Source organism: Mustela erminea, chromosome 5 (genome assembly GCF_009829155.1).
Source record: "Mustela erminea isolate mMusErm1 chromosome 5, mMusErm1.Pri, whole genome shotgun sequence".
Lineage (NCBI taxonomy): Eukaryota > Metazoa > Chordata > Mammalia > Carnivora > Mustelidae > Mustela > Mustela erminea.
This window is the reverse complement of record NC_045618.1, coordinates 50,887,880-50,911,000: the sequence shown is the minus strand read 5'-3', so window position 1 is coordinate 50,911,000 and position 23,121 is coordinate 50,887,880. Positions and strand designations below refer to the sequence as shown.

The window sequence follows — 23,121 nt, the reverse complement described above, 5'->3', positions numbered from 1 at the left end:
TGTTCCTGAAGCCTGAGATTTGTGGAATTTGTTGCCTCATTACACTGGGCTTTACATACACAAGAATTACTCTAGAGATGAAGAAGCTAAGTTTGAGAGAGTAGTTTGCTCAAGGTCCTATGTTCTCAAAGGGGGCAAGGGTGGACAATTTGGTCATGTTGGGGTGGTCACAACAGGGAGGGACCACTGGCATCTATTGGGTAGAGGCTGGGGATGCCATTAAACATCCAATATTGCTCAAGGCAGCTCCGGCAACAAAGAATTATCTAGACCAAATGTAAACAGTGCTGAGGTTGAGAAACCCTGGTCTGGGGCACCTGGCTGGCTCAGTCAGAAGAGCATGCGACTCTTGATCTCAGGGTCTTGAGTTCAAGATCCACGTTGGGTGCAGAGACTACTGAAAAAACAATAAATAAATACACTTCGAAAAAACGAAAAGAAAAGAAACCCTGGTCTAATGAGTGAATCAGATCTCCTAACAAGGGCAGAATTACTTATGCCTTATCTATTGAAAAGGGTTGGCAAATCTCCAGAACTTAGAAATATTTTTGTTAGATTTTACTTTTAGTAGTGATGGTTTTTCTACCAGTGAGAAGAGCACTGAATGTTCACCACTGAAATGAGAGTTTTTGAGTTGTTTTTCTTGTAAGGGTGACCCTCTGCCTGTAGACCTCTACACATTCTCTCCCTCCTTTCCTCCCCAGTGATAAGCATTTCCAGAACAAATAGTTAACGTTCAAGTGCAGGAGTGATTCCCTGTGATTGAGGGGAACCCCAAGATTTTGCCCAGAGTGGGCTTACCACAATCTCAGCAAAGTCACTTTTTGCCCTGTCCAACCGAAATTGATCCAACCAGCATAGTGTGTCATGGGCAGTTCCTGGGCTGTCCTTGAACCCAAAGGATTGCTTCATGCAGCTCAGCCTTCTTGTCATGACTTCACCTCAAGCCCAGGGTTGAAGTCCAGGAGCTGCACTGTCAGACCTTCCATTTACTAACCAGTGCTGAGGTTGCTGGTGGTCCCACCTGGGACTGGGATCATTCAGGGGCACAATGAATGCCTTCTAACCCAAAAGTTGAATCAGTTAAGGGTCATTTATATGCAAGGCACTAAGCTATCCCTGGGGAAAGTGGGAAAGAAGTGTAATATAGATGATCCTTGTCTTCTGAAGATTAGATAGTCTAAGTTGAAGGAAAATGATAAATACATATGAAGAAATAACCGATGATTCAAGACAGAAAATTATACATCTTGAAGACAGAACTATAGGAATTTAGAGGTGAAGAAATCCCTCTGAATTGGGAGGATTGGAGCAAATTTTCTGTGTGAGGGGCAGGTCATCCTGGGACCTTAGGATGGATCTCAAGGTATGGTTAAGAGTTGAGTAGAGATGAAGAGGATTATGAAAGGTATGCTTAAGAAAATAGAGAAAACCAGCTTGGCTAGAATTGAGGCGCCTCGGTGGAAGAAAAGTCAGAAACAAAGTTCAAAAGATGGGTTTGCCAAATTGTGGCAGACCTTGAATATCAGGCTAAGGAATCTGAAATTTATTCTGTAGATAAAGGGGGAGCTGACAGTGGCTTCTGAGATAGAGTGACCTAATGAGGCCTTTCAACCCCAGAGTAGGTCCCCCTCTTCTACATCCTGGCTTGTCTAAAGGCGTTGGTCTGGGAGCCAAGGATTCCAACCTTCTGTCACTGCCGTCTCCTCCAGACCCGCAGCTGTTCCAGGAAAGGTCATGAGAATTCAAAGACCCAGAGCAAGTCTCACATTTGACCCCAACTTGCTGTTTGTTTCACTTTCTCTGTCTACAGAAATGAGCCCATTACCTTTATTTATCCTAGGAGCAACAAAATTAGGATAACAGAATTTGGATCTGCTCCTGCTTGGAGGGAAACTCTCATGGGCTTTCCATCGGTATCCAGAGGCTGTGTGGAACTCCGGAAGCAAGAGAGGCTGGCCTCTGAAGGGTGGGCGCCAGTCCAGGCCCGGCCCTCCTCTCAGCCAGCTCCCCTCACCCCTCTCAGTGCAGGCCAGAGGAAGCAGCAGCTGTTGTCCTGTGGGGAAGACAGGCAGAGGTCCACCTGGCGCTGCTGGGATTTTCACAACACCCGCCCCAGTGACTTTAAACTCACACACGCACACGCACAGGCATGCACGCTTCCATGCATGGGCATGGGAGTAGCCTGGCAGGGATTGGGCCAAGAACTATGACTATGGCCATAGAACGAGGAGGCGAGCGTAGCTACCTCATCTCCCCGGATAGAGGCTGCTTGTGAGAGGGCCTTTCTTCCCTCCCCTCCTCTCCCCCCATTTTGTCTTCTTGCTCACCCCTTTCTAATTTTTCTCTTTTCCCCTCTGCCAGACTCTCTGATCAGTCCTTGGCCTGATGCCTGACCTCTTTTGTTCTCCCTAATCTTGTCCCCCCTTCCTCCATCATTTCCTCTTAGTCCTTACATGGGGTGAAGGAAAACTGGCAAAATTATCCTCCCAAATGCAAAGTGAAGCGGATCGTGGAATCTAGAGAGTTGGGGCAAATCAATCAATAAACAAAATCACCTGCCTTATCCAAATAACTGACGCAAAGTAAGGGTTTCAGCTCGAGTTGTAAAGGTGGTAGTTTCAACTCTTTAATTTTTGTATGCAAACCTAAACCTTTACTCTCTCTCTCCTTTGGCCTGAGACAGGAGGGTAGTGTTTGACTTCCACACAGCACTCAAGCCAGCTTCTGGAGAATTCGGGGTAATGGGCTTGAAGAGCAAACTAAGATAATTATAATGACAGGAAAACACAAGAGCACAGGGCAGTGCAAGTCGTGGTTTGGAAACATCTCACTCTAGAATTATGAGAAGTGAGGAGTCCTGGCTCAGAATTCAAATGAGCTCCTGGCCTCCCGCTCCCTCCCCTGAGCCGGGCCTCCTGTCCAGGGCAGGACAGGCCTGTGCTGATCCGCATTCTGTCCACAGTCTGCTTTAAACCATGGATTTTATTTCCAAACATTTGCATCTCTACAGCAGCAGAGGCATAATTCTCCATCCTGAAGTCCAAACAGCAGAGATTCAGGCTCCTTAACAAAGCAGCAAATGCTGTTCCCACAGCCAAGGCCTCCCCAGGAAGCCGGGGAGCCAGAGGCCTGTGGGAACTTGCTTCTGGTTCTCTGTCCCCATCTAGCGGTGCTTGCCACCTCCAACATCGTTTTTTCTTCCAAAAATCATCCTCTGCACGCCATCTGCCTCTGCCTTCGGCTCAGGTCATGATCTCAGGTCCTGGGATCAAGCCCCCACATGGGGCTCTCTGCTCAGCAGGGAGCCTGATTCCTCCTCTCTCTCTCTCTCTGCCTGCCTCTCTGCCTACTTGTGATCTCTGTCAAATAAATTTTAAAAATCTTTAAAAAAATAAAAACAAAAATAAATAAAACGATGTCCTTTGGCCTCAAAAACAAACACCTTCTCTTCCCGACTCAAACTTCTGACTTCTGGACCGGAACACAAACTTTACAATCCAGACCACTTTTAAGATTTTTTGTATTTATTTGAGAGAGAGCAAAAACGAGAGAGATCACAGAGGGAGCCTGCTTCTCCTTGCTGAGCGGAGAGCATGATGACATGGGCCTCCATCCCAGGACCCTGAGATGGTGACCCGAGCCGAACGCAGACATGTAACCGACTGAGCCATCCAGGCGCCCTCTCAAGACCATCTCTGTGGCTTTGCTCCAGTTACAATCTACACAACAGCCTTTCACTCCTCTGCTTAGAATGGCCTCCCACTCTCAGGGACCCTCCCCAGTGTGTGCGAAGTCAAAGTCACAGTCTTTGCTGGTCTCAGAGGCTCTCCATGATCTGGCCTCTCAGCACTGTTCAATGTGGACCCTTCTTCCCCACAAGTTCACGTTCTCAAATTCACATCTTTGTCCCAGAAGGGCCCCCTTTAATGTCCCTATTTAAAAATCACTGCCTACAAACCTCCTTCTTTTCCTACCTCTGTCCTTAGCAGTTATCACTTCAAGCAAAGGGTATATTTACTTTTCACTATCTTTCTCCCGATGGAACGTAAGCTCCACAAAGGCAGGGATTTTTTTCTCTTTCTTTCACTGATCCATCCCAAGCACGTCAGCACATGATAGGTGCTTGAGAAATATTTGTTTACTGACTGCATAGGTGAACCTAAACCTGGTGTTCTGAGATCACCTATTACTTACAGGTGAATCCTGAAAACAAAAGAACTGTTCATCTCAGTTTTCTAGATCTTCCCACCCACAGAGTGTGATACTTCTAATCCTCAGTGTCTCAAGTCTTCTGAGTACCATATGCCAAGCTCACTCGAGCCCCCAGAGCAGTACCAACTCAGGCTCTCCACACACCTACGACTACTGCAAGGAACAGGGCACACAAGAGCAAGACCTAAGGCAGAATGAAGCAACCACCACCCCCAACAGCATTTCCAATTTTGGACAGTGTTTAAGTTTTGCCAGTCTCAATGAAGTAGGGAGGAAGAGAGTGAAGGATGAAAGGTGTTGGGAGCCTTTGCCAGGTAAAGCCAGGTGGCCCTGCTCAGCCACCTGCTACTCCTGTCACTGAGGAGCGACCAGAGGAGTAAATCACTGCAGAATAGCTGAGTTGGGGTGGTGTTGGGCATCGTGACTGTGATGATTCGTCTGCTTCCCTGTCTTCTCCAACTCCTCCAAAAGATAAGCAGGAAGACCTGATGACAAGAAATCATACCAAGCAATATTCGAGGCTATTCCCTCTGTACCTCAGGTTAGAGAAAAAGCTATTCTTACCACCACAGGGATTGGTTCTTCCCAGAGTCATGAACCAGAGATGTATATAGGAGATAAATGGCAGCTCTCCCTGAAATGCAATTTGGGGTTGACACCTGGGTCCGGTGCTTTAGTAGAGTCACTGAAACCATGTGGCCAGGGGCCAAATCTAGTCTTGGAGTGTGGGGAGTGACGTTTCCTCATTGCTGAACCTGTTCAGGCAGGTACACTAGCTCCATAGGTATCCACTTATTTGGGACATTTAGGTGGAAAGGCACGTAAGTTTGATTAATTTCCTGATCCCCAACTTCACCTCAGTCCACCCCAAACAGAAGCAACATAGGTCAGGCCAGCTCTTAAGGAGTCAAACGGCAAGTGATCTGAGGCCAGGGGCAGGTAAGGGCATCCTCAGCCCCAGAGCAGGAGCCGCCATGCAAGACTCAGCGAGGAGGTGCAGACTGTGGAGGGACCTGGGTGAGGAGAGAGGACAGAGAAGGGACGGGTTCTGATGCAGGTGAGCGATGTGACAGACAAAGGAGGAGAGGATAAGGACACCCATAGGGGAGAGAGGAGAGTGGGGTGGGGGATGGAGACATAGAATGGGGATACAGGGGACATGGGGTGGTTTCATGGAGAGGATGAGACACAGAGCAAGGGAGAAGGACATAAGGGGGATGGGGCTTGAGGAAGAAGCAATAGAACAAAGAGTGGGAGACAAAAAAGACAGGATGGGGGAAGACAGGCATATGGAGTGAGGGGGATGAGGTCACAGTGGGTGAGGAGGGCGAACAGAGCAGGAAGAAGGGATGAGATACGGAGGGAGGGGCGAAGGAGACTTAGGGGAGAGTAACGGTGATGAGATAGAACACAGACAGGAAGACTAATTTCTCACCACCTGCTGTCTGTCCCCAGCAACCCCAGCCCTCCATCCTGACTGCTTCCCTATGAGAGATGGCAGCCGCCAGAACAGGGTCCTGCCCTCTGCTGCTGCCCTTGCTGCTGTAGCTGTGGGTGCCTAAGGGTCCAGTCAGGGCCAAGCCCAGCAACATGACCTCGGCTCTGCGGTTTGAAATTCAGCACGTGCAGCCCAGGCCCCAGGGATGCAACACGGCGATGGGCAAGGTCAACAAGTACACAAAACATTGCAAACCCTTCGACACCTTCCTGCATCAAACCTTCTCCAGTGTGGCCGCCACCTGTCACACCCCCACGGTAGCCTGCAAGAAGGGTCGAAGAAACTGCCACCAGAGCAAAAACCGTGTCTCGCGGAGCCCATGTGAGCTCACCTCAAGGAAGTACCCAGGGTGCAAATACAAAGAGAGGAGAGGTTGCTTCTTACATTGTGGCCTGTGACCCTCCTGAGAAAGGGGACTCTAGGAAATTCAAGCTGCTTCCTGTGCACTTGGACAAAACCCTTTAGGTTTTCGGCCTTCCTGCCTCTCGTGCTACACCTGACTTCCCTCTCTGGGCCTCTAGGCCACTCCTCACAAGCCCACAGGTTATCTTCCTCCCATGTCTTAGGGCCCTTCCTAGCTCAGTCTCTTCTAAGAGGGCTGAGCTCCAGAAGAAATGGCCTTTCTTCTTTCTGTGGCTGTTTTCCCAGGAGCTTATACCCCAAGAGAGGGGCTGAGCAAGCTAGGAGTATGGGTTCCCTGGTCTATGCCTTGGACCTCTCTCTCCTGACCCATCTTTTCACAGCAGCATGACAAGAGGAGGAAATGAAAGGACAAGGAGGGTATGAAATTTATGGACAGAGCTGTTCCTGTTCCTGAACTAGGAATCTTCCACAACTAACGTGCTGGTGACATGACCTGTGTGTAAAAAGACGGCTGGAAAGAAAGAAAATGAAGTACCACTCCATGTCTATACTATATAAATTTTAGGTTTTTCGTGGCGTTGCCACATGAGTCCCTTGGGAAATAGACTCGAGAGGGGTAATGGGCTTTCTTTGGGGGAGGAAATGGCGCTTTCAGAAAGTGCAATTAATTGAAGAGCTTGTCAAATTGGTTAGTAGCAGAACCTGGACTGGAACCTAGGTCTCCTTATTCTAAATACAGAGCACTTTGTGCTTGTCCCTTGGGCAAAAAAGGAGAGACCTCGGCAGAGACAAGAGAACTGGGTAAGAGTTCACCCATGAAGAAATGTACCCTGAGAGCTCTGAGGAGCCAGTTGCCCTGTGTCCGCTGCAATCAAGGTCACTAGCCCTCTAGCCAAGAGCTGTTTATGAGGTGTTCCAGGGATCTTAATTCATTCTCTTTCTGCCTCCCTAATTGGCCTCCGCCTTCTCTAGCCCACTGCTCTTCCAACCTGGGCCCCCGGCCTGGCTCTGGCTAGATCCCTTTGGCCTGAAGGCATAGGGTCAGGGGAGTGTCCCAGCTTCATCCCCCTGCTCCAGGATCACATTTCCCTTGACCTCAAGGGACTTCCGTGGCCCAGAGCCTGCTGGTCACAAACAGGCTGGTGGGAGCTGCCAGAGCTTCCTTCCTCTGATAATGATCTGTCCTGCCTCGGTGCTTCCCTGGCTCCCCACTCTGGCAATCTGCCCAGGCCGGAGGGCTTGAGATGTGGGAATGCCATCTCCCAGTCCCCCTGGGCTGCACACACCATTGCTCTGTCTCTAGTGAGCAGAACTGGAGAAGCTACGGCCTTACCTTGGGTCTATTGTGAGGTGCCCATGTCCCAGCCCACCTCCATTGCCTGCAGTCCTGACCATCACTAGCCCCTTCTTTCTTTCCTTTATTTCAGCCCCAGACAAACCGCACGATGCCCCATGCCTGCCCTACTTCACCGTCCAGTTTACCTTGTTAGACCTTCCCTTCCGAGCTGGGCATCTGTTCTCTTTCTGTCCCTCCCGGACACCGCCAGTGCTCCCTTACTCCTTACCAGAGCCAGAGCCAGTTTGGAGCCAGATAAAATTGGGTGTAAATCTTGGTTGGCTCCATCTTCCTGGCTATGTGACCTGGAGTAAAGGAACAAACCTCACTGTGGCTGTGTTTTCATACAGTGAAATTACAGGAGTAATCCCACCTCCCCAACAGGATTGCAGGAAGATTTAGAAATTACTTCTATGTAGCCTTAATCAACCCTTGGCACTGGTGAGCATCTAATAATGATCACTGGTAGCAGCAAATAGTAGTCTTGTCATATTCACCTTGGCAAGCATGCAGATGAAGCCAAATACCCCACTCAGTTTTCCTTGAGGGCTTTCTCCTGCTAGAGTGATGTTCTTGAGTAGGCTAGAGGACAGGTCTGGCAAGCAGTCCGGCTAGGTGGGCTGGGTGGCTTGAGAGGAGGAAAGAAGGTAGGGAGGGGATGGTCAAAGAAAAAGCTGAACATTGAACAATTTAAGCAGAGTGTGGGGCCAATACATTGATGAGCCTTGAAGTAGAGATGCACTAAATACACATTGTAGCCAAAGGCCAAATGACTGAGTGTAAATCTATGGTCGTTATATCTACATATACCCTATGGTCGTTATACTCTACATCTGTCACTCTAAATAGATGGTTTTGACTGAGATGCATAGAAAAGCAAGATACTTAGGGGTACTGATTTTTCTTTATTTTTATTGTAACTTTTTATATATTTGTATAAACAAATTGTATAAATTGATATTTATCACATATAAATATAAATTATATATATTGATATTTTTTCTTATGGATATTATGGTTTTGAAGACACCCTCCACACAAAATTTTGAAGTGGCTAAAATGATGCTTTATTGCATACTCTCAAAATGAGAATTCCCAAATAAAACTTTTTCTTGTAAGATTCATTACCTAAGTAGTATTAAGTAACTGAAACTTCAGCATAATTCAAAAGTAATTTGTGGTGATGGAGTTCAGAATAATGGTATCCTGGGAGCACTAACTGGGAAGGGGTAAGAGGTAAGCTGAAAATGTTCTTTCTTGGTCTGGTTATGTTTACTTTGTCAGAAAACCCCTTGAGCTGTATGCTTAAGGTTTGTGCACTTGACTGTATGTAAGTTATACCTCAAAAAAAAAATCCTCCTGAATGTATAGTTCTTAAGAATTATTTTATTTAACATGATAAGTCTAAATATATCAATCAATTCTATAAGGACTATGATATCATGGAATCATAGAAGTAAGATATAACCTAATTTCTGTTGTTATGCCTTATAATATTTTTTGAATGTAATAGTACTTATGCTGTTTATTAAATTGTTATAAATACTTTTGGATCAAAAAGTATATAAGGATCTTTTTAAAGTTATCCAGCTAATACACTATCTCCTACTTTATAATAGGTCAACTGATTTTCCTATATTATGTGACAGTTCTTCATTGTTTTGTATATAATATAGGCTTTGACAACCATTATTACAGCATTTTTCTTTTTCCTTTTTTTTAAGATTTTATTTATTTATTTGAATGAGAGAGAGAACATGAACAGGGTGAGGGCCAGAGAGAGAAGCAGACTCCCTGCTGAACAGGGAGAAGCAGGGCTTGATCCTGTACTCCAGGATCATGATCTGAGCCAAAGGCAGACACTTAACTGACTGAGCCACCCAGGTACCCCTAAACAATTTTTTTTAAATAATAAATGTGCATTTATACTTCTACTGACTGATAGAACTTCAACATTTAAAAAAGTTCATAAAGAAAATTTCACTCTCAGGTTACATCTAGAGTGCTCACTAATATTTGAAAGTGATTCAGATATTAACTATGAATCCAAATGACTTGCCTTGTTCTCATTACTGATGCTTTAACTGACTGACAGTCACCCACTCCTTCACATGACCTTGATCAAAACCAAGTTGACAGATGCCAAGAATAATGCTGAAATAAGCATTTGGTTATTCAGTTTTCCAAAGGTCAAATGTGAGGTCCAAAGTGAATAACAGGCTTGGGCCAATTACCAGGTATTCCTATCTGAAACCTGAAGGATGGGGAAAGGAGGCTGATTAGTTACTAAACACTTCGGTTTCTGGGGATAGGAGTTGGAGAGGGGAGGAGGGTGTGCAGGGGAACATGCCCAGCCTTGTGTAGGTTCCTTTAAAGGAAATTGTTTCAACCTGGACCTAAGGAGCAGTATGGGGCACCTGGGTGGCTCAGTCGGTTAAGTGTCTGACTCTCAATTTCTTCTCAGGTCATGCTCTCAGGGTCTTGAGAAGGAGCCCCATATCAGGCTCTGGGCTCTGGTCTGGGCATGGAACCTGTTTAAGATTCTCTCTCTTCCTCTCCCTCTGCCCCACCCACCTGCTCACTTGTGTGTGCTCTGTCTTAAGAAGAAAGAAAGAAAGAAAGAAAGAAAGAAAGAAAGAAAGAAAGAAAGAAAGAAAGAAAGAAAGAAAGAAAGAAAGAAAAGAAAAGAAAAGAAAAGAAAAGAAAAGAAAGGAAAAGAAAAGAAAAGAAAAGGAGTCCAGTAAAGAAAGTAACACAAGAACTGGTACTAGAGCTCACTCACGTTCCTACAAGTGAGAACCAAGGTACATTATGTAGGAGACTCTTTTACATGACCCTGGTTTCCCAAAGTCTCCATACTCTGAAGTAAATAACCCATAGACAAGAAGGCCAGTTGAATCAATGTGAGAAGTGTCCCATCTCAAGGGCAGAACGTGGGAAGAGGAAATGCCCTTGAGATGAGGACCCTTCTCCACACATTGATTCATAGTGTCAATTACACTATTGATAGTATCCATGGCTGTAGGGGATAACCCCAGTGCTATGGCAGCAAAAAACATATCAATAGCAATAACATCCAGGGACCCTTTCCTTTTAGAGAACCTTGGCCCATTCTATGCTCCTGCATGACTGAGCTTCCAAAAGGACTTTGAAGATTTTTGATTTTCTCTTTTTTTAAATTTTTTAAAAATTTTTCATGATTTTCTCTTTTATAGGTTTTCACTTACCCCTATCCCACCATGGAAGGTAGAAAGAAGAGCAGGTACAGCTCTTGCCAGGACGTTTGCCTGTGCTGGACTCCAAAGCAGTCAGGCTGGGAGCACCCATGACACCACAGGAGCATGAGAAAACATCACTAATAGGCTATGGAACATAATAGTATTGTGAAGCCCATAGTTCCCAAGAGCAGAACTAAAGAAAGATGTCTACACATAAATACACATTATGATGGAAAATCCTCATCTATATAAAGGTAACCTACTTCATAGGAGTATTAGGTAGATTAATTGTGACAATATATTTTAAGCACTTAGTACAGTGGCTGGCCTATAGGAAAAGTTCAAGAGGTGTTATCATTTATATTTATCGCTGCGGTGTCAAATGTCAAGTGACCAAACCTGTGATGGATGGAACAGGCCTGACTTCCGTGACAGAAGAACAAAGGATTTAAACAGAGGCCAAACTCCTCCTTAGCCTCCCTTTGCCAAAAGTAGTCCCTAGCCAAGAGTGGATAAAGTAAGGCTCAAGGTCAGACAAAAAGGACAATATGCATTATCGCTCTAGGTAAAGTAATTTGGAGTGGGGTGGGGGTAGGGGGCAAGCTCCAATTGGAGCGAGAAAGGGAGGGGCGTTAAATTGAGTATATCTGTTCAGACTAGTTAAGGGTTGCTTTTTCCCCCCAGCTCTACCCTCCATGAATCAAAAGATGTGAAAAGAAGGCAGAGGATTTAGGGCCACTAGTTTTTGAGGGTGTCCTCTACTCCAGGTCCTCTCTAAAGGGTTCATGTATCACAGCAATTAAAGGCGAGAGGGCTCTGGTGACGTTTCCAACTTCCCCTCCTGACATCTAAGTCCGTCCTCAGGTGAGCTTACTATGCCCTTGCCTCCATCGTGGACCTCCACATCCTTCCCACTCCCAGATTGAGCTCCCTTTCCTACTTTGTCTTCCATCTCTCAAAATTGCCACCAGGGCCCATGGCTCATGGTCCTTCCCTGCTTTCCAATGGACTGCTTGCAGTGGGAAAACATCATAGCTGTCGCTTTCAGTGGTCTTCACATAGAAACTTAGTTGAGCTTACACATTTAAAGCATAAACTGACTTGGTATAAATTAGTACAAACTCCTGCTCAGGCTGTGGCATCTAGCACAACACAGACCTACACGTCTATAAAGCTTTTGGCTCTTTCGGCAGATATTCATAAAATTAAAATGTTACAAGAGATGGTATCCACTGACCTCAGGGGTCATCTAGTCCAGCCTTCCCCATTTTGCAAATGAGAAAAATAATACCCAGAGGACTTGAACATCTTGTCCAAGATCACATGGCTAGTTTAAGTAAGTACTCAGGCTTCTTGAACCAGTCCAGTGATATTTCCAAACTGGAATTCTAATTAATTATCCCAGATGCGTCTTAGACATTTTCCAAAGTCAAATTCACTGTCCGTGGTCTGGCAAATCAATCTGCAAATTCCCAGACTTGAGAGAAAAGCATGTTCATTCAAAAGAGGGTTTAGTGTCCGTAATCCCAGTGTGTTTACGTTTCTGCCTCTCACCCATGGACCACATCCCCTTCACCTGAATGTTCATATTGTGTCAGTGAGATGAGAACAAAACAGAACCCAAGGACTTGGTTACAAACTAGTCAAGTATGTCCTCGGGCCATACCACTGGCTGTTGGAGACATGAATAAGGGCATGCTGCAAGAACAAAGGTCTTCACTTTCCATCTGCTATTTGGAGCCAATAGGAAAACATTTGGCAGACCTCCAGGTGGGCCTGAGACATCCCAAAACATTTTATCATTGGTAAGGGTCACTATTCTTTACCTTCAAAGTTGGTGCATGCACGGCTGAGTTTTTATGGTCAACTAGACACAGAGCAATGTGTCTCAGACTTTTCCCTGAAGAGCTAGTAATGGCAAAGGAGAATTCATTAAAATACCTCAAGTCTTGCCCAGCAAACATGAACCTTCTCTGAAGCCTCCTTCTTTCACTTAACTAGTATTTTTAGAATAGCCATGTGCATAGATGTTTTATATGTTATCTTAAAATTTCATTTGTGGGTAATAAGAGATCAAAGCTAATTTCCTGGTTTGGATGGTTGTGCTGTGCTGATGTAGGGATGTAGGCAAGGGAACTTGTAATTAGGAAATACTCACTTTTGTATTAAAGGCTAATGGAACATCATGTCTGTAACCTATTCTTTCAGAAATGTTAATAATTGGGGAATCTGGGCAGAGCATATATGGGAGCCGTGTGTAATTTTTCTGAAACTTACTTATAAATTTGAGATTACTTCAAAGCAAAAACATTTTAAATTGTAAAAAATAATCTGTAATTTATTTGAATTTTTCAATATACTCCATCGTACAGTTTTATTTTATGTAAAAATAATGTTTTAAATTACTTCCTCTTCCCACCCCCAAATAACTTCAGGAAAACTGGGAAAGAAGACAGTTATCTTATGTGTCCTTGTATACCCCTCATATGTCTGCATTCAGTCAAAGGTAGGAGTACACTAGCCTTAAGGGGGTTTTCCTTAACTTGCTTTCCATGGGTCTGAGTCTCTGACCAGTATTTCTCTTCAAGAACTGGGTAAGAAAGATAAGATAGTATGGAGTAAGGGCAGTAGGAAGGTCCTTCACGTGCTAAAAATAAATAAATAAATATAAGAGAGGCAGAGAAAAACATACATAAGGCTTTTAGAACAGTGACTAGAACCCAGAAACCCCTCAGTAAATATTAGCTATGATCATTTCTATTACTGTTGTTTTTGTCACCCCTGGGAGATCCAAATGCTGCACACAGGCTTGTACTAAGTCAAAGACTGCAAAACACATGTGAGCAGAGCCCCCTGCTTCAGCTCTGGTTGGGCTGAAGATTACATGCTCTGTTTCCTGAGGACAGATCCTATACTCAAGAGCGAGAGACACAGTCCAACTGCTGAGGCAAGATCATGGTGGGACTGGGCTCCCTGAGAAGACCCCAAAGAGCTACACAGTAAAGAGGAAATGGACCTGGCAGGGGACAGGGTCAGCCACTGTGAACAGAGTGATACTTTTTAGAAGGAATATGGCAATAAATTTCTTGTAACAGAACTCTGAGACTCAGAGTTCAGAAACCAGGATCCAAGATATGTCATGGCCATGGTTTCTTCAGAGCCAAGGACCCCTCTTGGATGAGAATCTCTCTTGGAGAGATTCCCTATTGGAAGCTTCTGACAAAACCCCTGCCTCAGTGTGAGACCAACCACCCTCAGCCCTGGTGGTTGTTGACTCATCGCCAAGGTCCTGGATCCCAGTAAACAGACAAAGAAGTATAGTCAGAAGAGCTGGGCATGGTAGGTTTGTTCTTCCAGAGCTGCTCAAGAGCAGGACGCTGCCCTTAAGCCTCACCCTTCTTGTTCGCCTTTGGGCTTTTCCAGCCTGAGCCCGTCTCTACCCAGTTCCCTGGAGGATCAGTCGGTTTACACTATTCTGTTCCTTTGTCTCTTCTCTCTCTCACAAGGATATCATTATACAGACTCAGGACATACATCACTGGGAAGCTCAACATGCACAATCTCATCTCGTTTTTGAATCAGCACCGCAGCAAGTTTGCATGGCTGGAGCCGATCAAAGGCCGGGACAGCGGGGATCACCTCCAGGAGTAAGTGCTCCTCCCTGTCACCTGTCCTGGCTCCAGGTGGTCCACCATGGATATGTCAAGTTGTCGGGCAGAAAGTTAGCTAAAAAGCTATGTGGAGCCCAGAGACACAACTGTCAGCAACCACTTGCCTCCAGCAGCTGATGTTCTACCATCATCGGGCTTCCTTCTGGGTAGATTTTATTTCAAGCCTTCTGCATCTCAGATTGTCTCCACCTTGGCGCCTCCGGAAAGCAGCAGCAGCAGTTCCTCTCACACCCCGTCGCAAGGAACTTATTAGAGCATGTCACTTCCAGTTCAGTAGTCACCATGGATCCTCCCATTGCTCTCCACTGAGCGACCAGGAAGCACTTCTGGACAGGCTCACACAGGACCCAAGCAAAGGATAAAAAAATGCATATGCCATGTTCCCCTTAGCCACTCCTAGTGGCCCCGGCCCCTCCTGCACCACCTCACTCCTCCAGAACCCCTTTCTTCCTGGAGACTCTGCCTCTCACCACCAGAAGGACGTTCAGAGTGGGAAGCCTGATGACCCATCCTGAGGGTGGCACTTATAGGTCAAGGACTTTCTTCATGCTGCTGCTGTCCCTCATACCCATGACCCAGACAGACTTCTGTGGCGCTCTCACCCACCCTTCCTCGAGGATCCGGAAAACACAAGTGTTTAGGGGATCATCACTGATTCTCTGCGTTTCCTCCTTTGAGCTACTTCAGGGTCTAACTGTGCAGTTTCCTCTTATGTTCTAGTCTGGCTGTGAGCACTGGATGTTTCTTCTTGTTTCATAGAGTCTTAGTACCGGGGGCATTTTAGAAGTTATACAACTGTTACACATCCTTGTGTTACAAACAACAAGGATTCCGAGAGGCAACACAGTCACTGAGTGTCCCCTCTGGGCTAGAGAAGCACATGATGACCTGATTCCTGTCCCACGAGTTTTCCATCCAGTTGGGAAGACTGGACACACATGTAAGAATCAAGTAACAAAGCAAGGAAGCACACATCTAAAAACCCAAATGAGTGGTACCAGGAAGTAATGCTGAAGGATGTGAGGTTCAGGAGGGATTAGCCCAGGCTAGATTTGACTGGGAGGGTTCACCCATGTGATCAAGCTGAGCTCTGAAAGATGAATAATATTTGAGGGAGGGCTCTCAGGGAAGGAAAAACAAAAAACAAACAAACAAACAACAACAACAAACAGAAGTGAAGTTGAAAAGAGCAAAAAATGTCCAGTAGACAAAAGGAAGACCAGTCCATTAGAATAGAATTTGGTCACTAGGTGACTCTTAGCCTATAAGGTAACATCAACAAACAGGTAAACAGTATGGCAGAAAGGAACAACATAACTTTGGTAGCAGATCTATGTCATTTTCAATCCCACTTAATAAATATGTAACCTTAACCTCTCCAAGCCTCTGTTTCCTTTTCTGTAAAAGGGGGGGTAATAACATGGACCACATAAATGCTTTGCAGATAAAATTTTATACAAAGTACAATGTCTTGGCACACAGTAAACACTTATTTAAATTTTTATTTATTTGGGGACACCTGGGTCGCTCAGTGGGTTAAGCCTCTGCCTTTGGCTCAGGTCATGATCTCAGGGTCCTGGGATCGAGCCCTACATCAGGCTCTCTGCTCAGCAGGGAGCCTGTTCGCCGCACCCCCCAACCGCCTGCTGTTCTGCCTACTTGTGATCTCTCTCTCTGTGTCAAATAAATAAATAAAATCTTAAAAAAAAAAAGAAAAAAATTATTTATTTGAGAAAAAGAGCACACACACTCATGAGTATGGGGAGGGGCAGAGAGAGAGAGAATCTCAAGCAGCCTCCGCACTAAGCACAGAGCCTGATGCAGGGGTCATCCCAGGACCCCAAGATCATGACTTGAGCTGAAATCAAGAGTCATACACTTAACAGACTGAACCACCCAGGTGCCCCAGTAAATGCTTTTTTAAATAATAGCTTGAATTCTTAACAAAGTACTTAACACTGTGCCAAGCAGGCCTTCACGAAATTGTGGTTAGTAGTGTCTCTTTCCTTCTGCTGGTGTGGTACAGACTGTGCCGACTGGACCCACAAGTAAGGCCATGTTTAGTATCACTATACCATGCTCGACACCATAACACTCCATCACACTGAATATATTTAATATACATATTCCTCATTAAGTATCATTCTTGCCAAATTGTATCTGAAATTATATTTAAAGCTTTACTTCTGAAGTTGACTACAAATACTTTTGCAATTGGTACTGCTCCTTCTGCAATTATAGTACTTGAGAATTCTTATAAAATGAGAATATCTAAACTAAGATTGCTTTGCAATGTAATAAACTTTTTTGAGTGCCAAATTTCAAAATAAATGAAGTCAACTGTGTTACTGTGATAACAGGTAAGTGTATATTTTACAGTTGATTTTGGAAGTTGACTTTTCCTGTATTGGAGAGAATGTAGTTTTCTTCCAGTCTTCAATAGCATAGGCCCTTGAAAACCTCCCAAACCCTAGGCACTGAGCCTCTGGTGCTTAATGGGTAAAAGGGCCCTGAGACTGTGGCAGTTGGGAAGAGTTATGATGATGACTAGGACCAAACACATGATCGAAGGAACCCCTTTCCCAGGCCTGCCTGAATGGGGTTGGCCAGGTGCAGGCTCAGCATCTACCTGAGTTAAAGCATATTTGCAACTTAATTGGATTCAGAGCTTGCAAAATCTGTGGTCAATCATCTCAGTCAGCATGGAATGTTCATGCCAGCCCTTGGCTCACCCCCGGTCCCCCATCCCTCCCATCCCCACCCTCATTCCAAAGCCCAGAGGTTTGGGTCTGCAACTGTTAATGAATAATCACTTGGTGATCCTCCCAACCCCATGGGAGAAGCTCAGCTGAGGGCCTGCAAAAGAGAAATGACTTCTGGATAAATAAGTATATATTTTCTCCCTGGGGCCCAAGTCAACTGTTGGCTGGATAATGTTCTCCTGGGCTCAAAAATCAATGTTTTGTTAGCTTTGAGGGGAGGCGTGCATGAAGAGATCCCTGCTGTGGAAAAGGGGAGCTTCGTTGGTGAACCAGGCTCCACCTCCGCAGAGGGACAAAAAGCTCAGCAGTTTCCCCTCTGGCAATGCAGATCCTAGGAACCTCTGTGATTTGTGCCACTTTGAGGAGCATTTTATCTCAAAGGCAGTGAAGTGATAAGTGTGTGAGCTGTAGCCCAGACCAATTGTGCCAGCTGCAGTCATTTGCTTTGTCCCTTGACGATTGTTACAATATCCCCTCACTGCCAGTCCTGTAACTTACTAAATATATACGTAGGGCGGTCTTTTGGCATCTGACTCTTGTTTTCCGCTCAGGTCATGATCTCAGGGTGGTGAGGCTGAGCCCCACGTGGGGCTCTGCCCAGGGTGTGGAGTGTGCTTGGGACTCTCTCTGCCCCACCTCTCAAATAAATAAATAAATATTTAAAAGAGATATACAGAGAGAATATTTATATCGATATATAAATAAATCTTTATATAAATATATAAATAAATCTTTAAAAGACATACATATATCTATATATATAAATTCTTTGGTATTTTAAAATTTTTTTAAAGTTTTATTTACTTATTTTAAGTAATTTCTACACCCAACATGGGACTTGATCTCATGACCCTGAGATCATGACCTGAGCCAAAGGCAGACGCTTAACCAGTTGAGCCAGTCAGGCACCCATTTTATTTTTTAATTATGATATTTTTTACGTAATCCCTACATTCAACGTGGGGCTCAAACTCACGACCCTGAGATCGAGTCGCATGGTCCATATAGACTGAGCCAGCCAGGAGCCCCAGTATCATCCAGTTTTTGTAGCTGATATTGTTTGTAGCTGAAGATATATCCAGATATTGTTTGTAGCTAAAGACTCAGCCTGAGATCTGTGGTCTCTATTGGAAAGGGGGAGAAAGAATTTACCTCCTAACTCGAATAGACTTCCTCCTCAATGTTATCACAAGGATCAGAAGAGAATTACTGAAGGCAATGTTCATGCACCACCCAAGACCACAAACAGAGACCTCACTGTGTGCTCTCCCTATGGGAACCATTTTCTCCCTCCCTTTTCAGCCTGGCACCACACCAAAGGGGTGGGTTAAAGTCAGAAAGCTCTTGGCCCCAGCTCTGCCATTCATAGGTGGCCTCTTTCACAAACTCCAGCTCCTTCAACTGGAGGAAGCTGGTTGAGATATGTCTAAGGACTCTTCCAACTCTGACACTCTATCATTCCAAGACTTTCTTCAACAGGGCAAACGTCTGCCACAGAAAGAACCCAACGCACCATGCTGCTTGGCCAGCTGGAACAGGGGCTCCTGTACTGGAAGCCACTGTTTCTCTAGCTTGGGTGAGAAACTAGGCCACAGAACAGGAAGAAATTAGCCTCATTCCACCACCTTAACACTGACTCAGGAACACCTGAACTAGCCTGGGATAGTGGAGTATGGACCCTTAGCCCATTTTCTTTCCGAGATTGGTTTCCCCTATGATCTGACTCTCAGTGCTTGAAACAAGAAACCTGGGAGTGTGGAAAGAACACAGGGCATTGGAAACCGAGAGGTGTTGATTAAAATCCTCTTTCTGACTCTCTTTAACTGTGGGGTGATAGGCAATTTCCTTAACTTTTCTGAGTCTCAGTTTGGTCATATGTTAAAAAACGTAATCATACTTGCCTCATAAAACTCTTATGAGAGATAAACAATGTAAGTATTTATTGTAGGGCATAAAAAGGCACATTATCTGCTGGGACTGGACCATAAAACGTCAGTGGTGTTCTTAAATGTCTGAGGCCATGGAGGCCCTGCATAATTGCCTTAGGGTATGAAATTCTTGGAGGGGCAAACAGGGTTCCCCCGATGGTGTCACACTTTTCCTCTGTGCCATTGCTCCCCTACCAGAGAGAGCAACGCCAGAGCAGGATCCCGCCCTCTGCTGCTGCCCCTGCTGCTCGGGCTGTGGGTGCCTGAGGTCCCAGCCAGGGCCAAGCTCAATCACAAGACCTCAGCTTTGCGGTTTGAGACTCAGCAGAGAAAGTGCAACTCAGGCCCCATGGATGCAACACAGTGACGGAAAAGGTGAACAAGTCTGCAAGAAGGGCTGTTAAGAACTGCCACCTGGGCCAAGGGCCTGTGTCCTTAATTACATGTGAGCTCATCTCAGGGAGGTGTCCAGACTGCTCCAGCAGTTGGCCACTCCTTCCACCATGGCCTGTGTCCCACCACACCACAAGGATGGCCTGGTTCCAGCTGGTAACAATGGTCCCTGTGCCCATGGTAATACTATCTAAAGCCAGGTGTCCCCCCCATCCCCACCCCAAGCTCTGTAGACTCCAGACATGGCTGCTGAATTCCCACCCTTGAGTTCTCGACTAATCCTTCCCCTCTTTGCCAATAACACTTCCCTCCCACACACGCAATTTCACATACTCTTAATTCCATAGGGGGTTTTATGGATGCTCCAAGTGATGAGAAAAGAGGAGACATTCTCTTTAGCCCTTCACTGTTGCCTGTCTTGCTTTCTGAGTTTGGTACCATGAAGATCTCAGCAAAGGTGGACCTAGGTTTTGTGGGCCTTAAGGTGTGCATGATTTTGGAGGCCCTCTTAAAAAAAAGGAATATAAAATGGCAAATGCCAACCAAGTCAGGACCTTGGGAGGGCTGTGTTTAGACACTTTAGAGGGATCCAGGCAGGGAAGATTATTTAAGGAAGAAAGGCAGGAAGATCTGCCTGGGTTCCCTGTACCGGCCCAAGGTGTCTGGTTTTCATGCAATAAAAGACTCTGTTCTTCGCCCGCACCCCCCGCCCCCGAGAGTGTGTTAACTATCCCGGGGGAAGTACGGAGCTTTGGAAACCCCGTCTTACCTGTTAGTCATCAGCTTTTCCTGTTCTGCAGGAGGGAAGGAGGGCAGCACCTTGAACAGGCGTGGGCTTGGAGGCACAGCAGGGTCAGCCTCCCACCCACTTGAGAACTGCCTGGTGGTCCCATCTCACTTAGGGGAGAGGTAGGGGAGGAAGAGCAGGTTGTGTCCCCAGACACCAGTCAGATCTGGGGCCTGACCCCCACCCCTTTGTCTGTCCTCATGCTTCCTTGATATGACCCAGAGCAGGGACCTCAGCTTTCTGAAGTGAGTCTCTCTCCCTTGGGAATTTCAGAATCAGGACCTTCCCAGAATGTTGATCTGGTCCTAATTCGTTCTTCTCGAACTATGAGGAAGGAGGAGTTTTGTGTGCAGTCTGCCGCAGACCCGTGCTTTCACAAAATACAAAAAAGTGAATTACTAGAAAAATAGAACATATATGTGTAGAAAACACAAGGCTGAATTTCTTATCATTAGATTCAATTAGCATAAAATTACTCTATCACATTGGCATAAAAGTGTCTCGATGCTTCCTCTCAATTTCTCCACCTTTCCTGTGAGACACTCAGAGAAAAACATACACATATTATACACATATGGGCACATAAATACTAACATGAGACATACACCTCCATACACAAGGACAGAGATTCATACACGTGCATGTGTGTGGCCAACACACACAAGCACACATCAACACACACACACACACTCAACAGTGAGACAGCCCCTCTCCTTCCCTCCACCAACTCTGCCTCTTTCCCATATTTAGAAAGAGATTTCCCTACACAGATTAGAGCTCAGAATAAACCAAGAGTGTTTGGGGGAACGTGAAAGTGGCAGAGAAAGCAGAGACTCCAACAGATCTGACTCCCAGCCCTCTTCCCTGCTTTCTAGAGAAAGAGATTGAAGGCAGAGCTCCCCGTGACCTACCACACCCAGAGTGGTCCACCCCAAATATAGCTTCCCCTAGACGCGTCCTGACGGCCTTGCCACACCACACTCCTCTCGTCACTGTCGCCGTCTGGCCACCCTCTGTTTCTGACCAAGGAAGACGTGCTGGAAGTGAGAGAAAAACAACCTACTCCTACCCGCCCTGGCATCTCCCCAGTGTTGTGGGCAGCTCCACTTCCTCTGTCTCCACCTCAAGCGAGGGTGTTCCTCAGGGGCATATTCTTAGCTCTCTTTTCTTCTCACAACAACACTCCCTAGAGGAACCTGGTACACGTCCAGGACTTCAGTGGCCACTTACCTGCTCCCGAGAACATACCTCCCTCCCCCACCTCCCAAGTACCAGGCCATCTACCTGCCCTCACCAGCCCCCTCCAGGTCCTGCAGGCATCTCAAGAAAGACACTCAGAACTGAGCTCATGATCTGCCTGCCTTCCAGACTAGCCCCTCCTCCTGCAACCTCCCCACCTTGGTTGGTGGAAATATCATACCCAATCATTCAAGGGCCTCATCTAAGAGACACCTGTATGAACTCATTCTTTTTCCTTCCTTTCCTTCTCTGGTAATTCACCATCTATCCCAGGTACTGCCTTAAGAGGGCGCACAAGTTCTTGGGTTTTCTGTCTTCCAGCTATCCTGGGTTCCTAACATGTGCCCAACACACATGACAGCTTTGGAGGGTACTGTGATTTTGGAGTTAGACAAACACATCTATGTTGTTGTGATCAAGGATTTGTAATCTAGCTTGGGAGACAAATTAAAAACAATACCTTTGAAACACCATCTAATGATAACAGAAAGTACTATAATACAGAAAGTAGAGAAAGTATAGTGAAACAGATTCGAGAACAGTTTTCTCCCAACTCTTCTAGGGTTTCATGCATCCCAACTAAGCAAACCCATTCTCTGTTAAATAAAAATCCTGTTATATGGGGCACCTGGGTGGCTCAGTCTATTAAGCAGCTGCCTTCTGCTCTCGTCATGATCGCAGGGTCTTGGGATGGAGCCCCGCATCATGCTCCCTGCTCAGTGGGGAGCCTGCTTCTCCCACTCCCTCTGCTGCTGCCCCTGCTTCTACTCCCTTGCTCTCCCTGTCAAATAGGTGAATGAAATCTTTTAAAAAAAAAAAAATCCTGTTAAGTGTTTCCCCGCATACCCCCAGGGCTATAACCAGAGTCAGGGAGCACTAGGAGAAACTGGACCATCCCATAATCTAGAGTGGTGGCCCCAGAAGCTAGAAAAGAGTGTGGAAAGAATTCAGAATAGAATAAATAGAATAGAATAGAATAAATCCTTCAAGAGATTAATTATATCCAAACAAGTTGTATAGCAACCTGGGTAGGAGTTTCTGACTTCCATGTGTGTAGGCTGAAGAATTAGATGAGTTGTAACTTGAACCTAGGGGGCCTTGGACTGTGGAACCGGCCCATTCAGAGAGTAATGACACAGCATCCATGGAAGAGAGTTCCATGGGGCAGTTGGGGGCCTGAGAAGAGCCCCCCAAAAGTCCTGGAACAAAATCTCTGCAGGGCCACTGAGAACATGTTTCCAAAAAGTTACTTGGGAAGGGGCTCCCCAGCCATCTGGGATGACACAGTTCTTCCTTAGTAGGTAAGTTTGTTTTAACATTCAGAAATTTTTAAATTAATGATAGAAATATTTAAAACAATCAAACACATAGCGTTAATATGTTTGTATTAAGAAATGTGTGCATATTTGGTATTCTAGGTATTCGCAGTACTTTTAAAAATTTCTCTTGTTACAATAACTAACAGTTCTTACAATTCTAATTTAAAATGTGTAACTGGGGAGGCACCTGGGTGACTTAGTTGGTTAAGCCTCTGCCTTCGGCTCAGGTCATGATTCCAGGGTCTGGGGATCAAGTCCCACATTGGACTCCCTGCTCAGGAGGGTGTCAGCTTCTCCTTCTGCCCCTTTCCCTGCTTACACTCCCTGTCCCTCTCTCTCTCTCAAATAAATAAACAAAACCTTAAAAAAATAAAATGTGTAATTGGTTTAGA

General features: G+C 45.6%; 2 protein-coding genes across 14 annotated transcripts in view; one reads left to right on the top strand and one right to left on the bottom strand.

Moving 5' to 3' along the window:
* Window positions 1–23,121, bottom strand: part of RNASE13 (ribonuclease A family member 13 (inactive)) — a 38,031-nt gene that overhangs the window by 4,873 nt on the left and 10,037 nt on the right. For 3 of the 13 annotated variants that reach the window (XR_004285740.1, XM_032343079.1, XM_032343093.1), the window contains exon 1: window positions 20,154–22,036. The exons of 3 other annotated variants lie outside the window; for them this stretch is intronic. The gene's annotated coding sequence lies outside the window, so the exon portion shown is untranslated. Of the gene's footprint in view, window positions 1–1,828; window positions 3,247–7,558; window positions 7,718–10,639; window positions 12,953–20,153; window positions 22,037–23,121 lie in introns of those variants that run through there. 7 more of the 13 variants (XM_032343082.1, XM_032343087.1, XM_032343084.1 and 4 more) reach the window with 6 other exon arrangements.
* On the top strand, window positions 5,710–6,588 carry RNASE7 (ribonuclease A family member 7). The gene is given in 2 exon segments (XM_032343094.1): window positions 5,710–6,086; window positions 6,088–6,588. Coding segments are annotated over 2 exon segments (468 nt in total). The 3' UTR covers window positions 6,179–6,588.